At 37.6% G+C, this 21188-nt stretch overlaps 1 protein-coding gene across 2 annotated transcripts; it reads left to right on the top strand.

Annotated features, from left to right (window-relative positions):
* Positions 1-713: 713 nt before the first annotated feature.
* On the top strand, positions 714-17233 carry RB195_015314 (uncharacterized protein; the record flags this gene model as incomplete). Of its 2 annotated transcripts, none has more annotated exons than XM_064205968.1 (9): positions 714-761; positions 10494-10549; positions 12930-13023; positions 15839-15998; positions 16076-16242; positions 16322-16445; positions 16512-16597; positions 16687-16852; positions 16920-17233. In XM_064205968.1, the coding sequence occupies 9 exons, from the start codon at positions 714-716 to the stop codon at positions 17231-17233; spliced, it is 1215 nt and encodes a 404-aa protein (XP_064061849.1). The 2 variants fall into 2 exon arrangements, with proteins under 2 accessions (XP_064061849.1, XP_064061850.1); XM_064205969.1 differs by lacking the exon at positions 714-761 and adding an exon at positions 9558-9617.
* Positions 17234-21188: the final 3955 nt, after the last annotated feature.

The raw sequence follows: 21188 nt of genomic DNA, 5'->3' as shown, positions 1-21188 counted from the left end.
GGTCGCCAATTAAGGAGTCAGGTTAGAAGTGGGCTGGCCCTCAAAAACCTTTTGCATTAGTACCGACAGGAATGAGTCCTAGTTTGAAATTATGTATAATTCGTAAAAATAAGTATAGCGTTAGGTATAGAAGTTTCGATATTTGTTCTTATTCGTTGTGATTATTTACTCATGAGAATCACTTTTTTTACTGAATTTTCATGAATATTCCAATAATTCCTTGGCTTCTCCCTCAAACAAAAATTAATAAGATTGTCTAGCGAATACGGGATCTACTTCCACTTATTCCTTCTAATCCTTTCTCTTTTCAACACGGCATGATTTTGAGCGTCTGGAGAGTTTCAGCGTTAACCAGAGTGAGGAAGAACGAGGGAATGGTAAAGAGGCTCTCGTACATTTTTTTGGCGATTGCATCTGAAACATTATGTATTCCATGAATATCCCCGAGCAGACGCCATCATATGTCGGCGAAGCCGTGCTCCAATCGTTAACGGGAGAAAAACAACCCTTCTGGATGTTATAATGGCCGCAGAGACGCGAAGGACCAACATAATCACAAGAAAATGTGAAAAGAAGAGTACATTGTGAGAGTTCAAGCACCATCTGTACCATTTTTTTATTTCTTTTGTTTCATATTTATTCACGTATTTCAAATATTATTCAGAATTTCACATGGAGGCCAATTAAGCTGGAAAAAACTAGGGAATTACAGAATGTTGAATATCGTTATCCCCGTAACTTTTAAGGAGAAATATAATGATGTAAGGTGGTCTCAAATTTACTTAAATTTTAGTTAATTTAAATTAATTTAGATAATTAATGTTAAATGATTTGTTTAAATTTTAATTTATTTGATTCTATTTTGATTTTATTTTGTACCAAAAGCAAGAGAATTTCTCACGTGAGCTATGAGGTAACACTATATCTGATGGTTTCCAGCTATGCATATTAAATACTTCGCAGAAAACTGGGAACACTTCAACAAAATTTGTTCCAGAAATATCCAAATAAATGTGTTTGATTCTCCAAAATGGCTTAGTAGCTTGCAAACCATATCTTAACCCATATAAAAAGGATCTATGATTACTGAAGTAGATCTTTTCAAGCATTGGTGGTAGGTAGGCAGAATCAGTTATTTGGGCACCGACTATGATGAACCTCTTAAGGAAACAATACGTCGGAAATTGCTCAGGCAAGGCACGACCGGGATCTTCGAAAATCTACGGGAACCTCTTTACCCGCTGCTATAGCATCTAATCTACGTAAATGAGCAGTCAGACTTCGCCTATTCGATGTAGAAACTAATTATAAAGAAGATTCAGTCGGACATTTCCAAATTAAAAATAGAAATATTCTCAGAAAATGCTGTCTGAGAAAATGCCAATGTGTTGTGTGGAACTCAACTGACGTTAGAATCACTCCAGAAGAGGTTTCCGCCGAGTGCTGATTTCTAATCTTCTATTTCCGCTCATTTGCCTCCCGACACGGCTACCGAGCAAACAGCGACACACTCCTAAGCACCTAGTGATTTGCAGGAAGACATTGGCGATTTTATTATATCTTTTCGTCACATTTCCCTCTAGAATTTTTCTCCTATATTTTAAAACATCTGATAACTTTTTATGGATGGATCTCATATCAGACGGAAGAATTTTTTGTTTTTGGATCAAAGAAGTAAACATTTACGCTTGTGGTAATTGTGTGTAGCCTGTTCTTTCGTTTGTACTGGGAATCACTGTTCTCAAAGGTAATAACACTCGTGCCTCACACTGTCGATAGAACATCTGACATGTAGGACGGAAGACTGTAGAGTTGATCCTCAAGTCCTTAAGGATCCTTAAGTCACTGGTTCAAATCCTTAGCTCGTTGTGTTGAAATATCACTGCGATGTGGTTGAAGCGCTAATTTGATGAGTTAAAGGTACAGAAAAGTGAAAAATTTTCACTCTATCTGGAAACACATATGGTACAAATTTCTGGAATAGTTGTAGTAAATGTTAATAAAGAACAAATAATTAGTAGATGTGCATGAAAATACGTGAAGTGATATTCGGTCCCTAAAGATTTTAGTATGTTTTTCTTTGCATCCTCGCTGCGCTTTTTTTTCGTGCTATTTTTTCAAGCCGCACATCCTTGTGCTTGCTGCAGTTGGATTTCGTGGTTATATCTGTACTCGTCAAGGAATTTACATCTGCTTCTTTGCGTATCATAGAATTCTTCGTAAACGCTTGTAGAAATTCTCTGATTGTAATACTAAAGGTTTTGTCATGCGGCTACAAATATTTAGAATTGGATTCTACCACTTTTTATCGAAACACTTTGCTGTAGAAAATAGTGTTTCAAGACTTTGCCATTCTGCTGAATCTTTGGTTCCGAGGGAGAAATGTTCCTGTTTTCGTCACACGAATCGCAGTATCTGGATTGATTTTCGGAGACCAGATATTCTCCATTGTTCTGCCTTCACCCGTATGCATACGTATGATGAATCAAACCACGTGACATCGCCTTCCCCATCAAATCCACAGTTTTTAACCTCGGGAGGGGTCCGCACGCTTGTGTTCTAGTAAAATTTGTGATTGATTGATATTGATTTAGAGTAGTTAAAATGCCAGAAGATAAAGCTTTCTTCTTTTTTTGTTCGTTTTTCCTTTTCTTTTTCACTCGTTTTCTATTAGATTATTTGTTCAATTTACTTTTCTTCTGTCGTGGTAGCATACTTCATTTGCATCAACTGTTCCCCTTTTTCTTTAAGGATTGTTCCTCAACTAAACAAGATAAGCACATTTTGCAGCCTCTTTTTTACAACTCATTGTTAAGAACTACTTCATGGTGACTTTCTTCCAGAAACGAACATCTTGAGAATCAATTATTACTCTTTTGGTGCTCGCCTGTGCTTTAACTTCTTAGAAACCTGCCCCCACTATTACTCGTTATCACTACTAGAACATACCGCACTGATAGCACACATGCGTCTCCACGAAGTTCTTATTCCTTTCCCATGTCAGCTGTCTGTGACCCCATCAGATCGCGGAGTGTATCCGATTACGCACTTTCTATTTGATTCGTTTGTAAACTTCCCACTTACTTTCTCTTTTTACTTTTCACTTTTTAAAAGATTCATTTACACTATGGAGTTCTACTGCGCTCACTCTTGTATCTCTCCCTTTTGCTGGGCTCTTATGTTTTCCTATTGAACCAGGATGGTTCCGATGAAAATAAGGAAAAGAATTTTCCGCTGATCCCACTCTGAAGTACCCCGTCATCAACGCATTCAACGTTCACTTGAAGCTTATAAAGAACGTGACGTGAAAGGGAATATTCTTCGTCCAACTACGTGCGGAGGATTAGGAGTAACTAGCGGCACACAGACATTACGAATAATGCCTACGCCGAGACTGGAGGTTAACAGCCTAACAAGGTTGAAGGTCAACAAGTTCCCTACAAATATTCTGGAAGTCTAACAACTCACACAGAACGCGTAATTTGTTACCAGTTTGGTACCGTAATTTTGTTATAACTAACCTCTATCCGAAACATCTTGAAGCAAAAATTTGCGGTTTTCATTTTTCTTTACAAATTTTCCTCCTTTTGCAATCCAGAAATATTCTTTTTCAAGAAGAGGAAAAATATTCTTCAACTTTTACATAGGTTATTAATAATATGATACACTTGGAAGTACATCGTAATGACCGTGCCAGAATGTTTCATTGTAAAATTTCTTCTTTTCTTTCAATCATTTATTTGAATCGTAAATTGCGCGAATACATCAATGAAAGCATTTTCCACGAAAGCTATGATTTTTTCCGCAATTTTCTGACAGAAGGCGAGTTCCGCACGAAGGAACAATCAGTTCTTTAGGTTAACAAAACAAACAGTCAAAATTAGGACTTTTCCCGTAATTATGAGGAAGTGCATCTTAGAAACTGCGGTAAAACAGTCCGAATAGCCGGACTTTGTAGCTCTCCGATCCCCGAAGATGCGTCACGTTCAGGGTAATGACCAGGTTAGGCCCCGTGAATGCTAATACCACAACTTTAGTAACATCTATTCGCGTGGTAAAAATTATCTTCCGGTTATATGGTGTAAGTAGTCGCTTCTGCAACGAGTTCTCGTTGCAAGGCTGCAATTTCTCGAAAACACTCAGTGTTGATTATTTCGTGGGCTCTCAACAGTTGTTCTTGATGCATTACGTTCTCCATGTCCCATTATTCATGGACGAGTATTTTCACTTGGTCATAGCAACAAATAAGTAAAGAAAAAATGAATTCTCGTGATTGTTTCAACTCATAAACATAATATAAGGAGCTATAAGCGAACATTCAGAAATTTCACTGAGAAAGTTGTGATCACATTATGACTTGCAATCTCGTGGATGGATTACGCAGTGTATATGACTTTCACTAAGATTTTATTTCAGTGTATATGACTTTCACTAAGATAGTAAACAGAAGTACTCATCAAAAATAGACTCTCTAATTTGAATCCTCTCTCTCTAGGACGAGAAAAATTTCCTTAATGAAATTCTATATGATTACAATAATTTGAAATTCTTTTATTCGTTTCCTGTTCAGAAAACGATATCCATTTTTATCTATATTTTATTTTTATTTTCTTACTTTTATTATTATTTATTTATTTATTCTATTACTTTATTTATTTTTTTATTGATATTTTTTCATCCATCGGTTTTTTCATCCATGGCTTTACTATGCCCTATTTCCAGATGGGATTTTTTTTGCTTATATAACTAGCTCCTTCTATTTACTTGTACTGAAAGTTTCTGATGAAGCTTTCACTATCTAACGAAAAAAAAAGGATTCTCACTGCAAACAGATAGTTAGAGGTTTACTTTTTGCATTAAGTGACAAACTACGAATTATCTCTTGTTGTCCATTTTAGTACCGGCTTCGTAATATTTTCATAACAAACTCACAGGATGATGAAAGTAGATCATCCCATCACGTTCGTTATGAGTTTCTTGTGAGTAACTAGCCTTACTTTAAAGGCATCACCCCACGAATCTGGAGTGGTACGGATTTCCGGTGGAGTATTCGTATACGGGATCGTAGATTATGGGGAGGAGGGTGATTCCGTTCATTTCTTCCCAATTACCGAGAAAACGGCCCGGAACAAAATGGCTTCGAGCGTTCTGGCATATACAATTTCCGGAGACAATGGAAATTTCGAACCTACATGCGATATGGTCTACCAAAATCTTCGAAATAACCTCTTAATTACGAATATATTGAACATTTTGACCGATCTTGAGAGATCAGCTCAAATCCTTTGAACACCTCTTCCATCCACAGAGACATACATATCCGCAGTGGGGTATGCTAGTAGTTGGGTGTAGAAGTAATTAACGAAAGTTGGAGATACTTTTTAAGTCATACATTTGTCAAAAATGAATTATATTTATGTACATTGTATGTATATTTTATTTTTTTATTTGTTTATGTATATTTGAAATTAGTGGCTCATTTGCATTCGAAAGGCATTTTCATAATTCAATTTGCCCTCTCCTAAAGATTGCGACCGTTTCCGACCAATTATTCCGTTTGAGAAGAATTCTGGGATAATAGTTAGTAGCGCTGTGGTAGAACACGGCGCGTGAGACTGAGATCACAGGAAGAAAAACCTGGAGAGCATTCTGAAGTTCTACCAGAATTTCTCAAAACGAATTTCAAGCGAAACAAGCGATTAGCGAACACCAGTATCCTCTTGTAATCGTTATGAATGAACTGTTGACTGACACTTGTGGTCGGAAAGTCGATCAATATCCATTGTGTGGGCGGCATTCCACAAAAGCCATGCCGCTGCGGGTTATACTCCGCGACAAAACGGTGGAAGTGAAGAGTGGTTGCGCCCACACTGCGAAAACTTATCGTTAGTCAAATTTGGCTGATGTAATGAGACTACCATAAACAATTTTTACTTCTGCATATGTTGCAGTTCCGCGTTCTTATCCTCGAATTATTTTATGTTATATTATTATTTGTTATATTATTATTATTTTTATTTATTTATATTATATTTTATTAATTTTATATTATGCCTTTGGGTTTTTTTTCTTTCCTCTACTGCATATTAGATGGATCCTTCATCTTTTCTCCAAAGTTTTTGCAGCTAAAGTTTTTTTTTTGCTTTTTTTCTGTACTAGAGATTTCTCGACGTTGCTCATATAATCTTTTTGTGCGATTTGGAGTGTTTTTGCCCGTTCACACAGCCGCACCGGGTTTTGCCTGTTGGTCTCCGAATTGCACTCTTCGGTCAACCAGCTCGTCTTCATCTCATCCACTCACAAATAACCATCTGCTGTAAAATCCTAGGTTCATCAGTGATACATCGCAGGCTGGTGCCTCCGCATCCAGACGGGAATTTTCTCTATCACTCAGTGTCTATGTGTCTAACGCTACTTCCTGCAGCGTCTCCTGATTTGTGCATGATTTCAGCTGATTCGCATCCAGAGTCGATTTCTCGGGCCTTTTACAAGTTGCTGCTAAAACACCAGACGGACCATACATTATGCGTGTTCTTCTCTTAGTCGATATACATAGATCCTCTAATTGCCCCAGCTAAACAACTGCGCGTTGTTTTTGTGCAAATAACACGCCGAGAAGGTCCCGTGGCAGTGGAGTTGGCCTGCAGATATTGAGTAGGATATTGAATTTTTTCGTTGTAAGATCCTGTTACTGGGGAGAACTTCGTATGTTTTCTCGGTTTTTATTTCCTTTTAGTTTTGCGTAGCTTCTCAAATCTCTTCGAGGTCTCTCTTTTCGGGATTAAGATCCACTACATATTGTCAGGAAATCTTCCAAAGACTGGCAAGAAAAGTACGCAAAAGTCACAAAGGAATTCCGGTAACTCGGAGTATATATGAATGGAGCTGACAGCCATAAAAAGCATTTCGAGTAATTTTCTTCGCCCGATGCTATGAGGGTTCACTATTCTGGAAGTATGCTTAGGATTGTTTGTTGTGAAGAAATAAAATTTCAGAATGCATCAACCACAAGGTTTTAGCATCCTTATAAATCTGACGGTTGCTTGCATTACACCACTGTGTCAGAAGGCCATTTTAAGTGCTTGATGCTCCCTCACAATTAATTTTAAATTTACAATACCATTATATCACATATAACATATCTAGGAAGGGAAATTTAGCGATTTAAAAAATTTAAAATAAAAAAGGCTAAAATTTTTTAAAAGAATTTTCAAAAGACAATTATGTGCACTTTTTTGCACAAAAATCAAAAAATAAATAAATTGTTCTTTTTTGTACAAAAATGGTGTTTATAAGACAATTTGAGCAGTTCTATTCTATTGTTTAGATATTATAAAAAGGTTATGTGACTGAACCTGGGTTATTGCTGAATTTTCGTAACTTTTCACACACTCTCCACGTGTATTGCATGTTATGGCGGTTTTTCTGTTCATCAGTTACTACTTAGTCATTCGTGTGCGTAGATTCTTTGAACAACCTACGAACGGTTCGATAAGCGAAGGAATTGTCGATAAAGCATATTTGTGTGCACGTATTATCAATGGTTTTCCATCGTAACAAAGCAAAATCTTAGCAGAATCGTGTCCAAAGAGAAGAGTCTGCCAGACTTTCTTTCTCAAATCGGAAGTTCTTTCATCAGCGCGTGACAAACCACACATTATTGACGGCGAAAACTCTCGAATTCTGCAAACATCGAGCGCTCAGTAAAAGTGTGGACACCATCATATCCTTCTGGGCATGTTACTAATGGTTCTTCGCGAATATGAGGCTTCTTGGATCGTAAATATAAAAGAAACAAAAGAGAAGGGAAAAGAGTTGCTGTTACTCAAGAGATGCTTTCAACGATCATCTTTTATTACACTCTTGCTGTAAATTTCATTTAAGTTAAATTTGAATTCACTTTAAAGGAAATTTCCAGCAAGTGTGTGATAATAATAATAATAATAATAATAATAATAATAATAATAATAATAATAATAATAATAATAATAATAATAATAATAATAACAATGATAATAATAATAATAATAATAATAATAATAATAATAATAATAATAATAATAATAATAATAATAATAATAATAATAATAATAATAATAATAATAATAATAATAATAATAATAATAATAATAATAATAATAATAATAATAATAATAATAATAATAATAATAATAATAATAATAATAATAATAATAATAATAATAATAATAATAATAATAATAATAATAATAATAATAATAATAATAATAATAATAATAATAATAATAATAATAATAATAATAATAATAATAATAATAATAATAATAATAATAATAATAATAATAATAATAATAATAATAATAATAATAATAATAATAATAATAATAATAATAATAATAATAATAATAATAATAATAATAATAATAATAATAATAATAATAATAATAATAATAATAATAATAATAATAATAATAATAATAATAATAATAATAATAATAATAATAATAATAATAATAATAATAATAATAATAATAATAATAATAATAATAATAATAATAATAATAATAATAATAATAATAATAATAATAATAATAATAATAATAATAATAATAATAATAATAATAATAATAATAATAATAATAATAATAATAATAATAATAATAATAATAATAATAATAATAATAATAATAATAATAATAATAATAATAATAATAATAATAATAATAATAATAATAATAATAATAATAATAATAATAATAATAATAATAATAATAATAATAATAATAATAATAATAATAATAATAATAATAATAATAATAATAATAATAATAATAATAATAATAATAATAATAATAATAATAATAATAATAATAATAATAATAATAATAATAATAATAATAATAATAATAATAATAATAATAATAATAATAATAATAATAATAATAATAATAATAATAATAATAATAATAATAATAACAATAATGATAATAATAATAATAATCATGATATATAATAACGAGCTTATTCTGTCACGTGTGTGTGTTTGTGTGTCTGTCTGTGAGTGTCAGTCACGAAATTCAAAAAGGGAGGTGCGACGGGTCCGCCGGCGTCGAGTTGGTGCCTCGACGCTAAAAGGCTATAAAATGGGGTGCGACCTATAAAATGGGCTATAAAATGGGTCCACCAGTGGCAGATACCTGTAGAAGGGGGTGCGACGGGTCCACCGGCGTCAGATACCTATAGAAGGGGGTGACGGTTCCACCGGCTCCGTGTTGGCCCACTGACGCCAGATAACTATAATAAGGGGTGCTGCGGGTCCACCGGTGTCGGACTGGTGCGCAATAACTTTGTGTGCACGACGCAAAAGGTAGATAGTTGCAGCCGTTTCATAGCAGTGCCACTGGGCGCTTTGCTTTTCACCTTTACAACTCCTCCGCGTGCCTATTTCCTTCTTTCTTCGCCTCAATTTTGTAGCATGCCGTTCTCAGAATGTAGAAACAGGCATAGAAACGGCTGCTTAAATAGTAGCAAGATGTTTATGTGATCTTACGTGGAACGTTATCTTTATCAGTAGGTTGATGTCTTTCACGTCATTTTATGCCAAAACATCATTCTCTGATAGCTGTCTGGGGAAAACAGTAGGAAAACCCATATTTCGCGTGATACTTTCAAATTTTGTCTATAATATATTGATAAGGAGTGTTTGAAGCTGAAGCTCGAATGTTCTGCAAATGTAGATCTGACGCGTTTAGAAAGAAAACTGTGAAATCTTTCGCTTTTAGTTATAATATAAAAAAGGAAGAAAGATTGTTGGAGATACACAAGTGCAATTTCATAGAACTAATAGCCCTAGTATTAATTTTCGTTGAGCAGTAAAGGCGAGCGAAGCAAACACCAAAGAAAGTCTGAAGTCCGGCTTTAGCAGGACGCTCAGACTGGTAATAATAATAATAGCAGTAGATAATCTTGAACATTTGATATTTTACGTTTGCAGCTATCGGATATACGATTTACAGTAAATGTAGGCATTGAAAAATAATTTCTATTATGCATTAGTTACGGTACGTATGAAATTAAGCACTCATAGTCTAGACCCTGTTCTTAATTTAACATTCGTTCCAAGACTAAAGAACATGCTACGCTCAGTATTTTAATACACTCTGTGGAATTCCCTTTCTCGACGTTTTCCAAAATTTTACAGCCATTGTACAGTTCCATCCTTCTCATTCCTTATTTACACGCATGACTTGTATATAGCACCATTTATGTTCACTAGGCAACCGTCTCCGAGGCACTCGAGCTGTGCTGGCTTCTTTTTGCATGCGTTACCTTGGCAGAAATTTTTATATGATCCTTCTTTCTCCATTCATTTCCGTAATATTGTTTTTTTCCTTGTCGAAATAACTTAAAATTCCCAGGACTTCTCTGGGAAATGCAAGCAGATGATATGTTTTCCTTCAAGGAAAATGGAAGGAACTTATTGCTCTCTTTAAATTCTATTTTTTTCTTTGCAGATGATATCTAGTCGCAACTCCTGTGCTCTTTTGATCAACCGGTGTAATTCGCTGAGGTGAGTGTGTCTTTACAGCAGATCTGGTCACCTGTAAAAATGTGTGCATGTAGTCAGAATTTGAAAAAATAATGAAGTTTTTCTTCACATATTTGATCAAGAGACCTTTGTTTCATTTAGTTTTCAATTTTAGCGCTTCAGCTTTTATTTTTTATTTTTTCATTTTTATTTCTTCATTTTTTCTTTTTTTATTTCTTTTTATTTATTATCTTTTTATTATCTTTTTTATTTTTAGCGCTCTTAGGGAACTTTTTAGGGTGTTTTTGCGTTCATCGCTTTATGATAATTTTGAATGCGCTGCAGCATCCTTTGAGCACAGAGATCTTGTATCGAGCGTCTTTCAAATAAATAAGTCAAATGATCCACCAATTTCCGTCAGAACATTCCTGAAAAGTAAACAAAAAAATTGTTGCGGAATAGCCCATTCATTTTTGTTTTAATTCTATGTGCTTACCTCTAAAAACATAATTGTTGAATATTGTGTGTAAATTACCACTCAGAACGTGCAACTAAGGCCGGATATTAGATTTCTTGTTTTGCTTGCTTTGCTCGCCTTCAGTGATAAAAAGAAATTGATAGTAATGATAATTTTTGTAAAAGTAGATCTGTAGTTTTTCTAGCGACGTTTACTTCTTTGTTTTTTTTTTAGAAATTCAATCACTGATGAAATGACGATGAAATGAAGTGATCGCTGCATTGTTTTCTTCCTAAATGCGTCACACCACATCTGGAGAATATTCGAGAATGATTTTACACCTGTATTTTCTTCATGATCCCATAATTTTAAAGGCACCATACCAAGAATCTGAGGTGGTGCGGTTTTCAGGTGGAGTAAATTTGTACGGGATCATAGATAATGGAGACGGGGGTAGTTCCGCTGATCTCTTCCTGCATCACTGCAAACAGCAGCCTCCAGAATGGTGTTTTGTACGACGCTATCTGTTGCAACGTCCCACCCCTTGCGCCGCCTCCGCCCCGGGATACGTCGAAAATGAATTCGGACTGCCACAATAGGCAGCAAAGGACGCTACGGGTGCAAGGGTGGCGTCCTGCAACAGAAGGCATTGTGCAAAACAGCATCCAGGCGCCGGCTGTTTGCAGTGATTCAGGGAGAGATGAACGGAACCACCCCGGTCTCCATAATCTACGACCCCGTTTACGGATACTCCACGTGAAATCCGTACCATCCCAGATTCGTGGTATGCTGCCTTTAAGCCATTATTCAAACTATGGGTTTTCCTCCTGCTTTTCCCCAACAATCAGCACAGAATGAGATGCTAACATGAAATGACGTAACATCATCTGATTCTGATAAAGGTAGGGTCCTACGTCAGATGATGCACACTGCTAAGCACTGTTCAAGCAATCGTTTGCATTCGTGTTTCCGATTTCTGAAGAAAGGGTCTTATCAGTTTGAGGTAAACGCGCACGGGAATAGGCTTGGAGTGAAGCACGTGGTGCTGAAACGCAACACAACAGTTTTCACAACCAGGAAGCGATCTTACAGCTATTACGCGATACTACTACGGCACCGCAGCGCATCAATCCGATGCAGTGGGACCCGTCCTACCCCATTTTACCAGTTCCTGATGCTGGCGCAAAAATTCGACGCTGCCGGCCCTGACCCACCCCAATTCACTGCCTTTTGGCCCCAAAACGCCAATTCAACGCCGTCTTAGTGGGTCCTGGACACTCACATAGGTGAGAGAATAAGCCCGTTATCATGTAGCATGATAATCCAATCGTCAGCAGTTATGTTCTTCCGGAAGAGCGCACCGGGTCTTCCACACGTACTAAGGAAATGAGAATTCACCTCGATTTGCAACCAAAGAGTGAAGACTACGAACTAAAGACATTAACGTGAATGAATCATGATGTGAATAGACAGATATGTAGTATGACGTATGGATTTAGACCTCAATGAGAACAGCATCTGTGGGTCTCGCATAGAACATTCACTTCTTTCGCTGCTTCTGTAAGTTTGCACTATGAGAAATGTCATGGAAAACGCTAACCTGTAACTTTAAACAAACAGCGTTGTTTTTTTTTTTTTTGAAAGATCATCTACGGCAAAGCTTCCAAGCACACTTAAGCTCCTTGTTAAATGGTCGTGAAGCTCACGGTCATATTTTCACTATTTTCTCCTTTGAGCAAGTCTGCTAAGTTTTATGTGTAGGAAACACCAAAAATAAGCACTTTATGGTGGTCCCAGTTCACGTAGACGTTACAAGATTGTCATGTCAGAACTTTATAGGTGTTGTTAGAATCTTTCCCGTATTAGTGGAGGACATGAATCTGAAACAGAAAGGATTCTTTTTTTTTCTTTCCAGAAGAATGATGATTTTAGTGGAACATAATATTTTTATTAAAAACCTTACAGATTTTTCCGCAAAGAGCTTCAAATCCTCTGCTATGGAACAACGCCTGAAAATCTTTCCACGAAACTAACACGAATCGAACACGAACTATTACCGGTAAGTATTAGGAGTACCCATAAGTAATCAATTATTTCAGTGGCAACAAAAAATTTACATTTAATTTAATCTGTAATCGATTATGTAATTCCCGTTGCTACTCAGAACCTTTTGGTAGACTTTCGATCCCCTGTTCATGGAATTTCGTTTTCTTTGAAAGAAATGTATGATTCTAAGTAAGCTCGCACTGCATCGATATTTTCGAAATTTTTATTCCTTAGTGAATCTTCCACAGGTAGCAATGAATGAAAATGAAATCGTGCTAGGTCTGGAAAATATGGGAGACGTGGTAAAATTTCCCATATTTCCAGACATAGCACCACATGTCATTTATCTCCCAGTTTAGCTGCTTTATTTTATTCTGGGTTTTTCGCCTGGCTGCGTGCGGCTTGGAATTATCGTGCTGCAATACAAGATGCACCATACGCCGTCCCTGTAAACCTTAAACCCAATTTCTTGAAGAAGTCATTGGACTGTTGACCAAGTAGAGCCTGAAGATTGTTTACTATTTCCTGAATAATCAGCTTAGGATCAGTTTCCATCAGTGATTTTCGAACTCAACAGTATATCCACCTCGATCGCTATCAGACAAGTCAAAATCACCGCTGGAAAATCTTCTAAAGGGCTTCAAGGACGGAAAAATTTAAAAATTCCGGACTTGAAGAGGTATGGACTCGAGACTCTTAAAGGCATCACCCCACGAATCTGAGGTGGTTCGGATTCCAGGTGGTGTATTCATATACGGAATAGTAGTTCATGAAAAGGTGATTCCGTCCATTTCTTCCTAATTGCCGTAAAAAACGCATGAGATGGGGCGCGTGCACAAGGCTGGCGCGCTCCAATCGAACTCGCTGTAGAAAGTAGCGCGACAGGTCGCTCGAACTCGTGTCATCCGGGCCGTTTTTCACGGTAACTAGGTAGAAATGGACGGAATCATCCACCTTTCCATAATCTACGATCCCGTATACGAATACTCCACCTGAAACCCGCACCACTTCAGATTCGCGCGGTGATGCCTTTAACACACGATCGAAAATTAAAACAACATGCAGTGACGTAAATGTTATTCAATTGGTTGATTGTTCATTTGTTTACAATGTTGTAATAAAAACGTTTGAATTTAGTTACCACAAAATTCAAAGCTACAAGTTGTATTGTCATATAAAACACATCTTTATGCATTCACGCTTTGAGTTAGACCGAAACAAGTATTCCACGCTGATAATGAGTGATTACTTACGGGTACCCCTAATGTACGTATCGATACTGATATCCCTAACGTACTGATGACGGCACTATTGTTAATCAATGATCGCAATACTTGTTTTCCACACACTTTCACCGCTAGCGAATGACGCCCTTTCATTAATAACAGAATTGTTTTGAAGAGATTTTCATCCTGTAGGTTCAAAGTTCTTCTCAGCGTCTTTGTTTTCCCAGTGATCTCTAATAATCACTCCTAATTGTCTCCCTCACACGTATATCATGGTTGACATCTTTGAAGATCACTCCACGCGAAAACGTGGTGATAGGAACCAAATCAGAAGGATTTCTTATTTCTCCGTGGTCGTTATAGGAGATATCCATAGATAATAAAAAATTATCATCTAGTGGTAAATAAACCGGTAACTTTCTTAACCTTTCGTTGCGCTTTCCTTGAACGTTTAGTGTTACCAAAGCATCGTGCCCAATATGTGATAGAAGAGTTTCAGTTTAGAAGAACGCGCTTAATTCTCTTTTCAAAACATATATTTGACAATTATCTTTATTTTTAAACATTTTCCGCAGGTATTTTGCACCTTTTCATTATGCTTTCCTAGAAAGAGTTGTTGGCAAGCAATTTGGAATTGTTTTTATTCCCAGACGTGTGCTCGTACATTTCTGTAGTAGTTGTAGTACCATTCCTTCTTGAAGGGCCTGACCGTAAAGGATAGGATACGAATAAGAAGGATGTCTGAGCAAATACCGACCCTTCGAAATGATCCTTAAGAAAATTACAAACTTTGGAGAAAATCGGAGCAGTGTAAAATCTTTTTTAATCGTGCATAAATTTCCCATCAGAAATGTGGTAGTAGTCGACTACGAATGTTCGGTACTTGTTAGGGTAAGGATTTTTTGCAGAACTTTTTTAAAGAAACTGAGAACACATTTCCGCTACTAGCTTTTCTCGTGAGAAAATAATCGAATAAACGTCTAGGGAGATTGGATGCGAATGGGAATATAGTAGAGAAATGTGGAATCCAACGATTGTACTATGGAATATTTTCGAAATTTCCACCTAAAAATGCACGCAACAGCAGGAACAACAGCATTTGACAATATTGGTCTTGCTGCATTTGTCTTCAAAGCAGCTTCACTGTTACTAGACGAAAGTTCCAGAACTGTCCAGCTAGGACATTCTAAGATATTGTTCACCGTGTCTCAGTAGGCGCTTACCACCTTCCAGTGACTTTGCAAATCCTTTAACTAAAATATATCTAGTGAATCCTGACGGATGTCTGGATGTTATTTACGTGGTACCCACGTGAATAACAACTTTACAGAGGCGGATTTGTTTTCTGCTCATTGCTCTTCTTAGCATCCCTGCGTCCAACATGTTTTCGATCTCTGCCTGGCCCGGAGAACACGTATATAAGACAAGGGGTTCCTTCGGCTGACAGCAGCCTTTCGTTGGGCTTTTACATTTCTGTAGTAGTTGTAGTAACATTGCTTCTTAAAGGGCCGAACGGCCTTCATTTCAACGTCATTTCTTCGCTCACTTCTTCTTGATATGCGAACGTTTACAGAGAGAAGTCTAGTTGTCCTCGTTTTTCAGATGAAGATCCTTGATTCTACCGCAATCTCCAACAGGCTACTCAGCCCACCCAATTTCAACCGACAGGACTCCTTCTCGGAACATCCCACCAAGCCGTTGACTCCTGAGCGGTTCCAGGATATACTTTCTGAAATAGACACTTTCATCTTCGACGCCGATGGTGAGTATCCGTCTACACATCCTTTCTTAAAAATTCCCATTTAGTGCTAGTTTTTTTTTCAATCACGGCTGTTCCAGGAGTGCTTTGGCTTGGTGAAGATGCGATCCCTGGTTCACCTCGGCTCATTGATTATCTCATAAAGAAGGATAAGCAAGTGATTGTCTTAACGAATAACGCCACAAAGTCGCGAGCTGTGTACGCCAAGAAACTTGCCAGACTTGGGTTCAACAAGAAATTGGACAAGGTATTTTATCTCTTCTCGGTTGTGTTCTAATTTTAAGTTCAAACTCTTTCTCAAAATTTCTCATTTCTCCTCTTTCCAGGACTCTCTTGTGAATCCTGCGGCCGTTGTAGCAGACACTCTCTACAGAGCCGGTTTATCGAATGGTCGAAAGAAGGTCTACCTGATAGGTGCTCAAGGAGTACGGGATGAAATGGATGATCTCGGTAAGTACATAAAATCCCGCCCCTTAGCATAATTTAATTGTTGGACAACTATTTTCGTTATTCTAGGTGTCCAGTATTTTGGACACGGTCCAGAGCCGCAAGACAATTCAGATGGAAGTGCTTTCATGTTCGATATCGAACTGGAGGAGGAGGTAAGCAACCACTCAATCTTTTAAACTCTCACTTAACTCGCAGTTTTATCCACCAGCTGAGATCCATCCTAGCCCTTCTCTTCTTTCAGCCTTCAAATGTCGGAGCCGTCGTTGTTGGTTACGAAAAACACTTCAACTATCACAAACTGATGAAAGCAGCCAATTACCTCCAACAGCCTCACTGTCTTTTCGTGGCTACAAACGAGGACGAGACATGTCCAGGCCCCAACCCCCATATTATAACTCCTGATGCTGGTTAGTACTTTCATATCTGAAATTGCTTCTTTTCAAAGACCTGTCATCTACCTACGTTTCCTCCCAGGACCACTCGTGGCAGCTGTTCGTTGTGCTTCTGGTCGGGAGCCAATCACAGTCGGGAAACCGAACACCCCTGCATTCGACTTTATCCGACGAAGGTGGAACATTGATCCTGAACGAACTATGATGGTCGGGGATCGGACGAACACTGACGTGAAGTTTGGTCGTGATCACGGACTAAAGACACTCCTTGTGCTGTCCGGTTGTCATCAACTCGAGGATGTCATGGATAATCGCATGAATGATCGTTTTGATATGGTTCCTGATTACTATACCACGTGTTTAGGAGCCCTTGTTGTTTCGCGGGGACAAGCTTAGGTTAGATGTTTTCCATAGATATGCTTGTATATATGTAACGGTTAACAGAGTTGAAATTTGCTCAATAAGATTTTCTTATAGGTTAGTTGCGAATAAGAATGTATTCATATTGCCTGGAAATGTATTAATTGTTATTGGTGTTGCTCACTGTCGACTTACGTGTACGTGCATTGTATTTTTGTGTTCGTAATCTATGAAGCATTGAACCTCTAGCTTTTATGGTTTTCCAAAAAGGGAGGGCAGAAATCCAATAACTTGAGACTTTGAGACTCTTTGAGGAGACACTGTTGAATTAGAAGAACGCTTCGAATCGAAGAACTCCCACGACTACGAAAGATGATAATCATGCATAATTACACGAAAGAACGGAACAGAGATCAAACCATTACATACAAAGGTTACTGAGGCGATCTAAGACCAGAACAAGCGGTAAAACTAATAGGAAGATACTTAACTTAGACCGTGTCATCCCATCCATGTGTTTTATACGAAGAAATAGCGGAAAACAGAGCAGAAGAACAAAGAAAAGCAAGAAAAAAGGGGTCCGGGGGGTTCTCCGTATACAGTAGGGAGGCCCTATTGCGGCCTTCACTGAGGACCTTTCGCGTCGTCATATCGTGTTTTACGGTGACTGTACATACTACACATATTTACTACTACTAACATCCAAGTTTTTAATTACTTCTCTTGGCTATGGCCGAGAACGGTATCAACAGCTGTTCTCCCAGCGTTCTTCGTACCAGCAACTAATGTTCCAGCGCCCTGTCCCGTGGCCCTTTGACAGAGTCTACAGGGAGCTTTGAGACACTCAGCGACCGTATCGGCCAGTGTCTGGTAAGTAATCCAATGTTCTTTGTTACGGGAACTTTCTGTCGTGCCAATCGCTCTGTCGCTACGCACGCATCCTAAACCACAAGGTCCGCACGCTTAGACCTTGAGATTGCTCTGAGTACCTTCAGCCACTCATCGTCCGTGTGTGTACGCCTGCGACCATTCCACTACCAAGAAAACTCTCTTCGGGACACTACCTTCCCTGCACCAGTGTTTTGTGCCTTGCCTCCATTGCTAGGTCTAACGGGACGTCCAGTCGCTCAAGTAAAACTTTGTTTCTCCTCAGTCCACATGTTGCGCTGATCCGGACGACGAACTTCCAGGCCCTCTCTGTCTCGACTGCGAACTCTTTATATGTAGGGGTTCTCGAGATGATATCATGTGATTCGTAATTCTCCAACACTCAAACTCAAACTCACGAAATCAGTGAGGTAGACATGATCAAATGAGTTTTTACAGTAACAGCATGTAACAAACAACGACATACAATAACACAATGTAAGCCAGTGAATTATAAGATCAATGAATCTCTTTTTTTTAAACAGAGCTACTAGGAATTGAGGATTAGTCTTTAATTATTCTCTGAAGTGTTTTGATCATATTGACAACATCGTGAAACAAGCTTACACTGTGCTACTAACAATTCCTACATAACATTTGTTGCAATAGTCGGAAATTACCGTTGTTTTTGTATAAAGCTTTGTTTCACCTCACCTAGAATATTGCTCACAAATCTAAGGTCTTTATACCAAGGAAAAAATACTTTGCTATTATTGAGAAGCTCCTTTAAAAAAACCTTCACAAAACTAGTTTTCCTTAGAATTGGGTATATGTATCGTAAAATGGCTGATTACAATACTCGATCGAAGATGTTGTCACTGAGCTTCTTGTAAGTGGAGGATGTTCATAGTAAAGAAATTCAGAATGAGAGGATTTGGATTGCGTAGCGGAGATTTGGAGAGAAGGTATCCACATCTCTACAATATTTTTCATAATCGAACTGCTAAATGACTTCGTCTCCTTTCTGCAGATGTGACAATGACCGAAAACAGTAAAACCTTCAAACACAGACTATTAAAGTTAATTTATTTCACATTTCATTACACATTTTCACCTGATCTTGAAAACACTTCACGTGAACAACACTTCTTTTCAAGAGTCAAATTTCAACATTTCTAGCTGCAGTGGTCATCTTTCACCGATAGCACACTGTAATTGTATACAATTCCACGTTTAACCGTCATTACCTTTTCTGTTTTTTTTTCATTTCAAATGTCTCTAGTAGCTAGATTTTGTTTTGTTTCACCGATACATTTGATTTAAATTATTAGCTTTCCACTTCATTGCAGGGATTAAACAAGTGAGCTATTATCCTTAGTCTGTGTGCTCTAAAATTCTGCTTCAGCAAGAGTGGTACTTCCTTGCTACTTCTTCTTTCAAAGAACCTAAGATGTGAGTGCTTCTCTGCATACCGGTTGAGCGTGGCGAGCCAGTATACCCGTTTGCCTGTTTTTTTTTCACCATGAATTCGACCTCCTGGCTGGTGTGAGCCTGGTGTAACCAATATCTGAAGACCGCTTTTACTTTGATAACTCCTCAGCTCTTAGATACCTAAGCTTCTTGCCTATGTCTCAGTTGGTTTGAGACGACAAGTACTGAATAATTGAGACAGGATTCATACACGGAACTGACCCCTCGTCGTATCCTTTTCCCGTCTTTTCACCAATTATGTACTGTATCCCACGGATCTCCCGCCGTAGAAGGATCACAGCCGGTTAACCGCAAGGCTCAGAGCGTCCCCAGTTGGCAGGTAGGGGCTAATAGTGGACCAAGGTAAATTATGTTTGCGTTGAGACTCGGCAGATTAAGGGAACCGACTCCCTGTTTCTACCGTGCCAGGACTAACTCACAACATCCTTGTAACCCGCACGTCCTCCTGGCCAAGCCTGCGTTAAAGTGACTGGATGGTATAAGATGAGCGGTTTCTGGTCGCCTCCAAAAAATAAGCTCCACCTGCCCACTCCAGGAGAACGCAGCGTTTTCTCGAAAACTTGAGGGACTAGAGGTCCGCAGCTTGCCCATGGGTTTTAAAATTGTTTACACACAGTAATAAGAAAGAGTCTCCCGATTCCGAACCAAAGACTGGTAAGGTGGATACGGATACTATAGTGCACTGGCTGAGTGCGCAAATGCTAGAGCGGTATCCGCGGAGATTTTTCCGCCGTCGCTGCGACCGCAAAGGTCCTGTTTAGGAACCACAAATGCCGATAAGTTCATTAACGGTGTACAAAAGTGCGAAGAGAATGCCAGTATAATTTATACCTATAGGCTACATTTTTCGTAGTCGAAATGCAATCTCATTTCAACTCTCGTTTGGGCAGCGACGGTGTTGCTTGTTTAGAGAAAAAAGCGTGGAACTAAATGTACACAACAAGAAAAAGTTCCTTCAATAGCATTTTGCAGATGTAGATCGTGAAGAGCGTTGATCAAACTTTGTTGTGAAAGCATTGACAAGAGGTCTTCCGACTACGGAGAAATACGAACGGAGAGGGACATATCCTAAAGAAGTGTGGAAATTTAGTTCCCACTGACTTCCCATTGTGCTTCTTGTGGAATTGTGCTTCTTTTAGGAACATTTTTCGCTAATGAGGAATATTTGATTACTAAGTTTGTCCTTTGAGGGCAGGTCAGGTAAAAAGTAACTATGAAAATTTTCTTGCAGTTTTTTTCCTAAAAAGATACAACAGAGTCTTAAAACACAACTAAACTCATTATGATATGTTTGTAGAGCTCATTTCCATCATTTCTCCACAATACAACTTCGTTAAGCTGCATGCGTAGAGGAAAAGAAGAAAAATTGAGAAAACTCAAAGTATAAACACCTGAGGTGATGCTACTCTACGGATTCTTATCTGGCTTATTATAATATATGGTCAAGCCGATTAAAAGCTTAAGCTCTTACGGGGAACACCTTTCAATTTGCAGCAGCTTCACTGTGATGAGTGTCTTCTCCTCATCTACTATTCCTAAACAATTACAGTACACGGTCGTTAAATGTTTTTTCATCTCAGAAGTTGATGGATGTGGTTTGTATCGTACCTGTATTGTGCGGTGTAGGGTATGA

This window comes from Necator americanus, chromosome V (assembly GCF_031761385.1).
Source record: "Necator americanus strain Aroian chromosome V, whole genome shotgun sequence".
In the NCBI taxonomy this organism is placed as follows: Eukaryota; Metazoa; Nematoda; class Chromadorea; order Rhabditida; family Ancylostomatidae; genus Necator; species Necator americanus.
The sequence above is the reverse complement of the archived record's forward strand: the minus strand, read 5'-3'. Positions and strand labels throughout refer to the sequence as shown.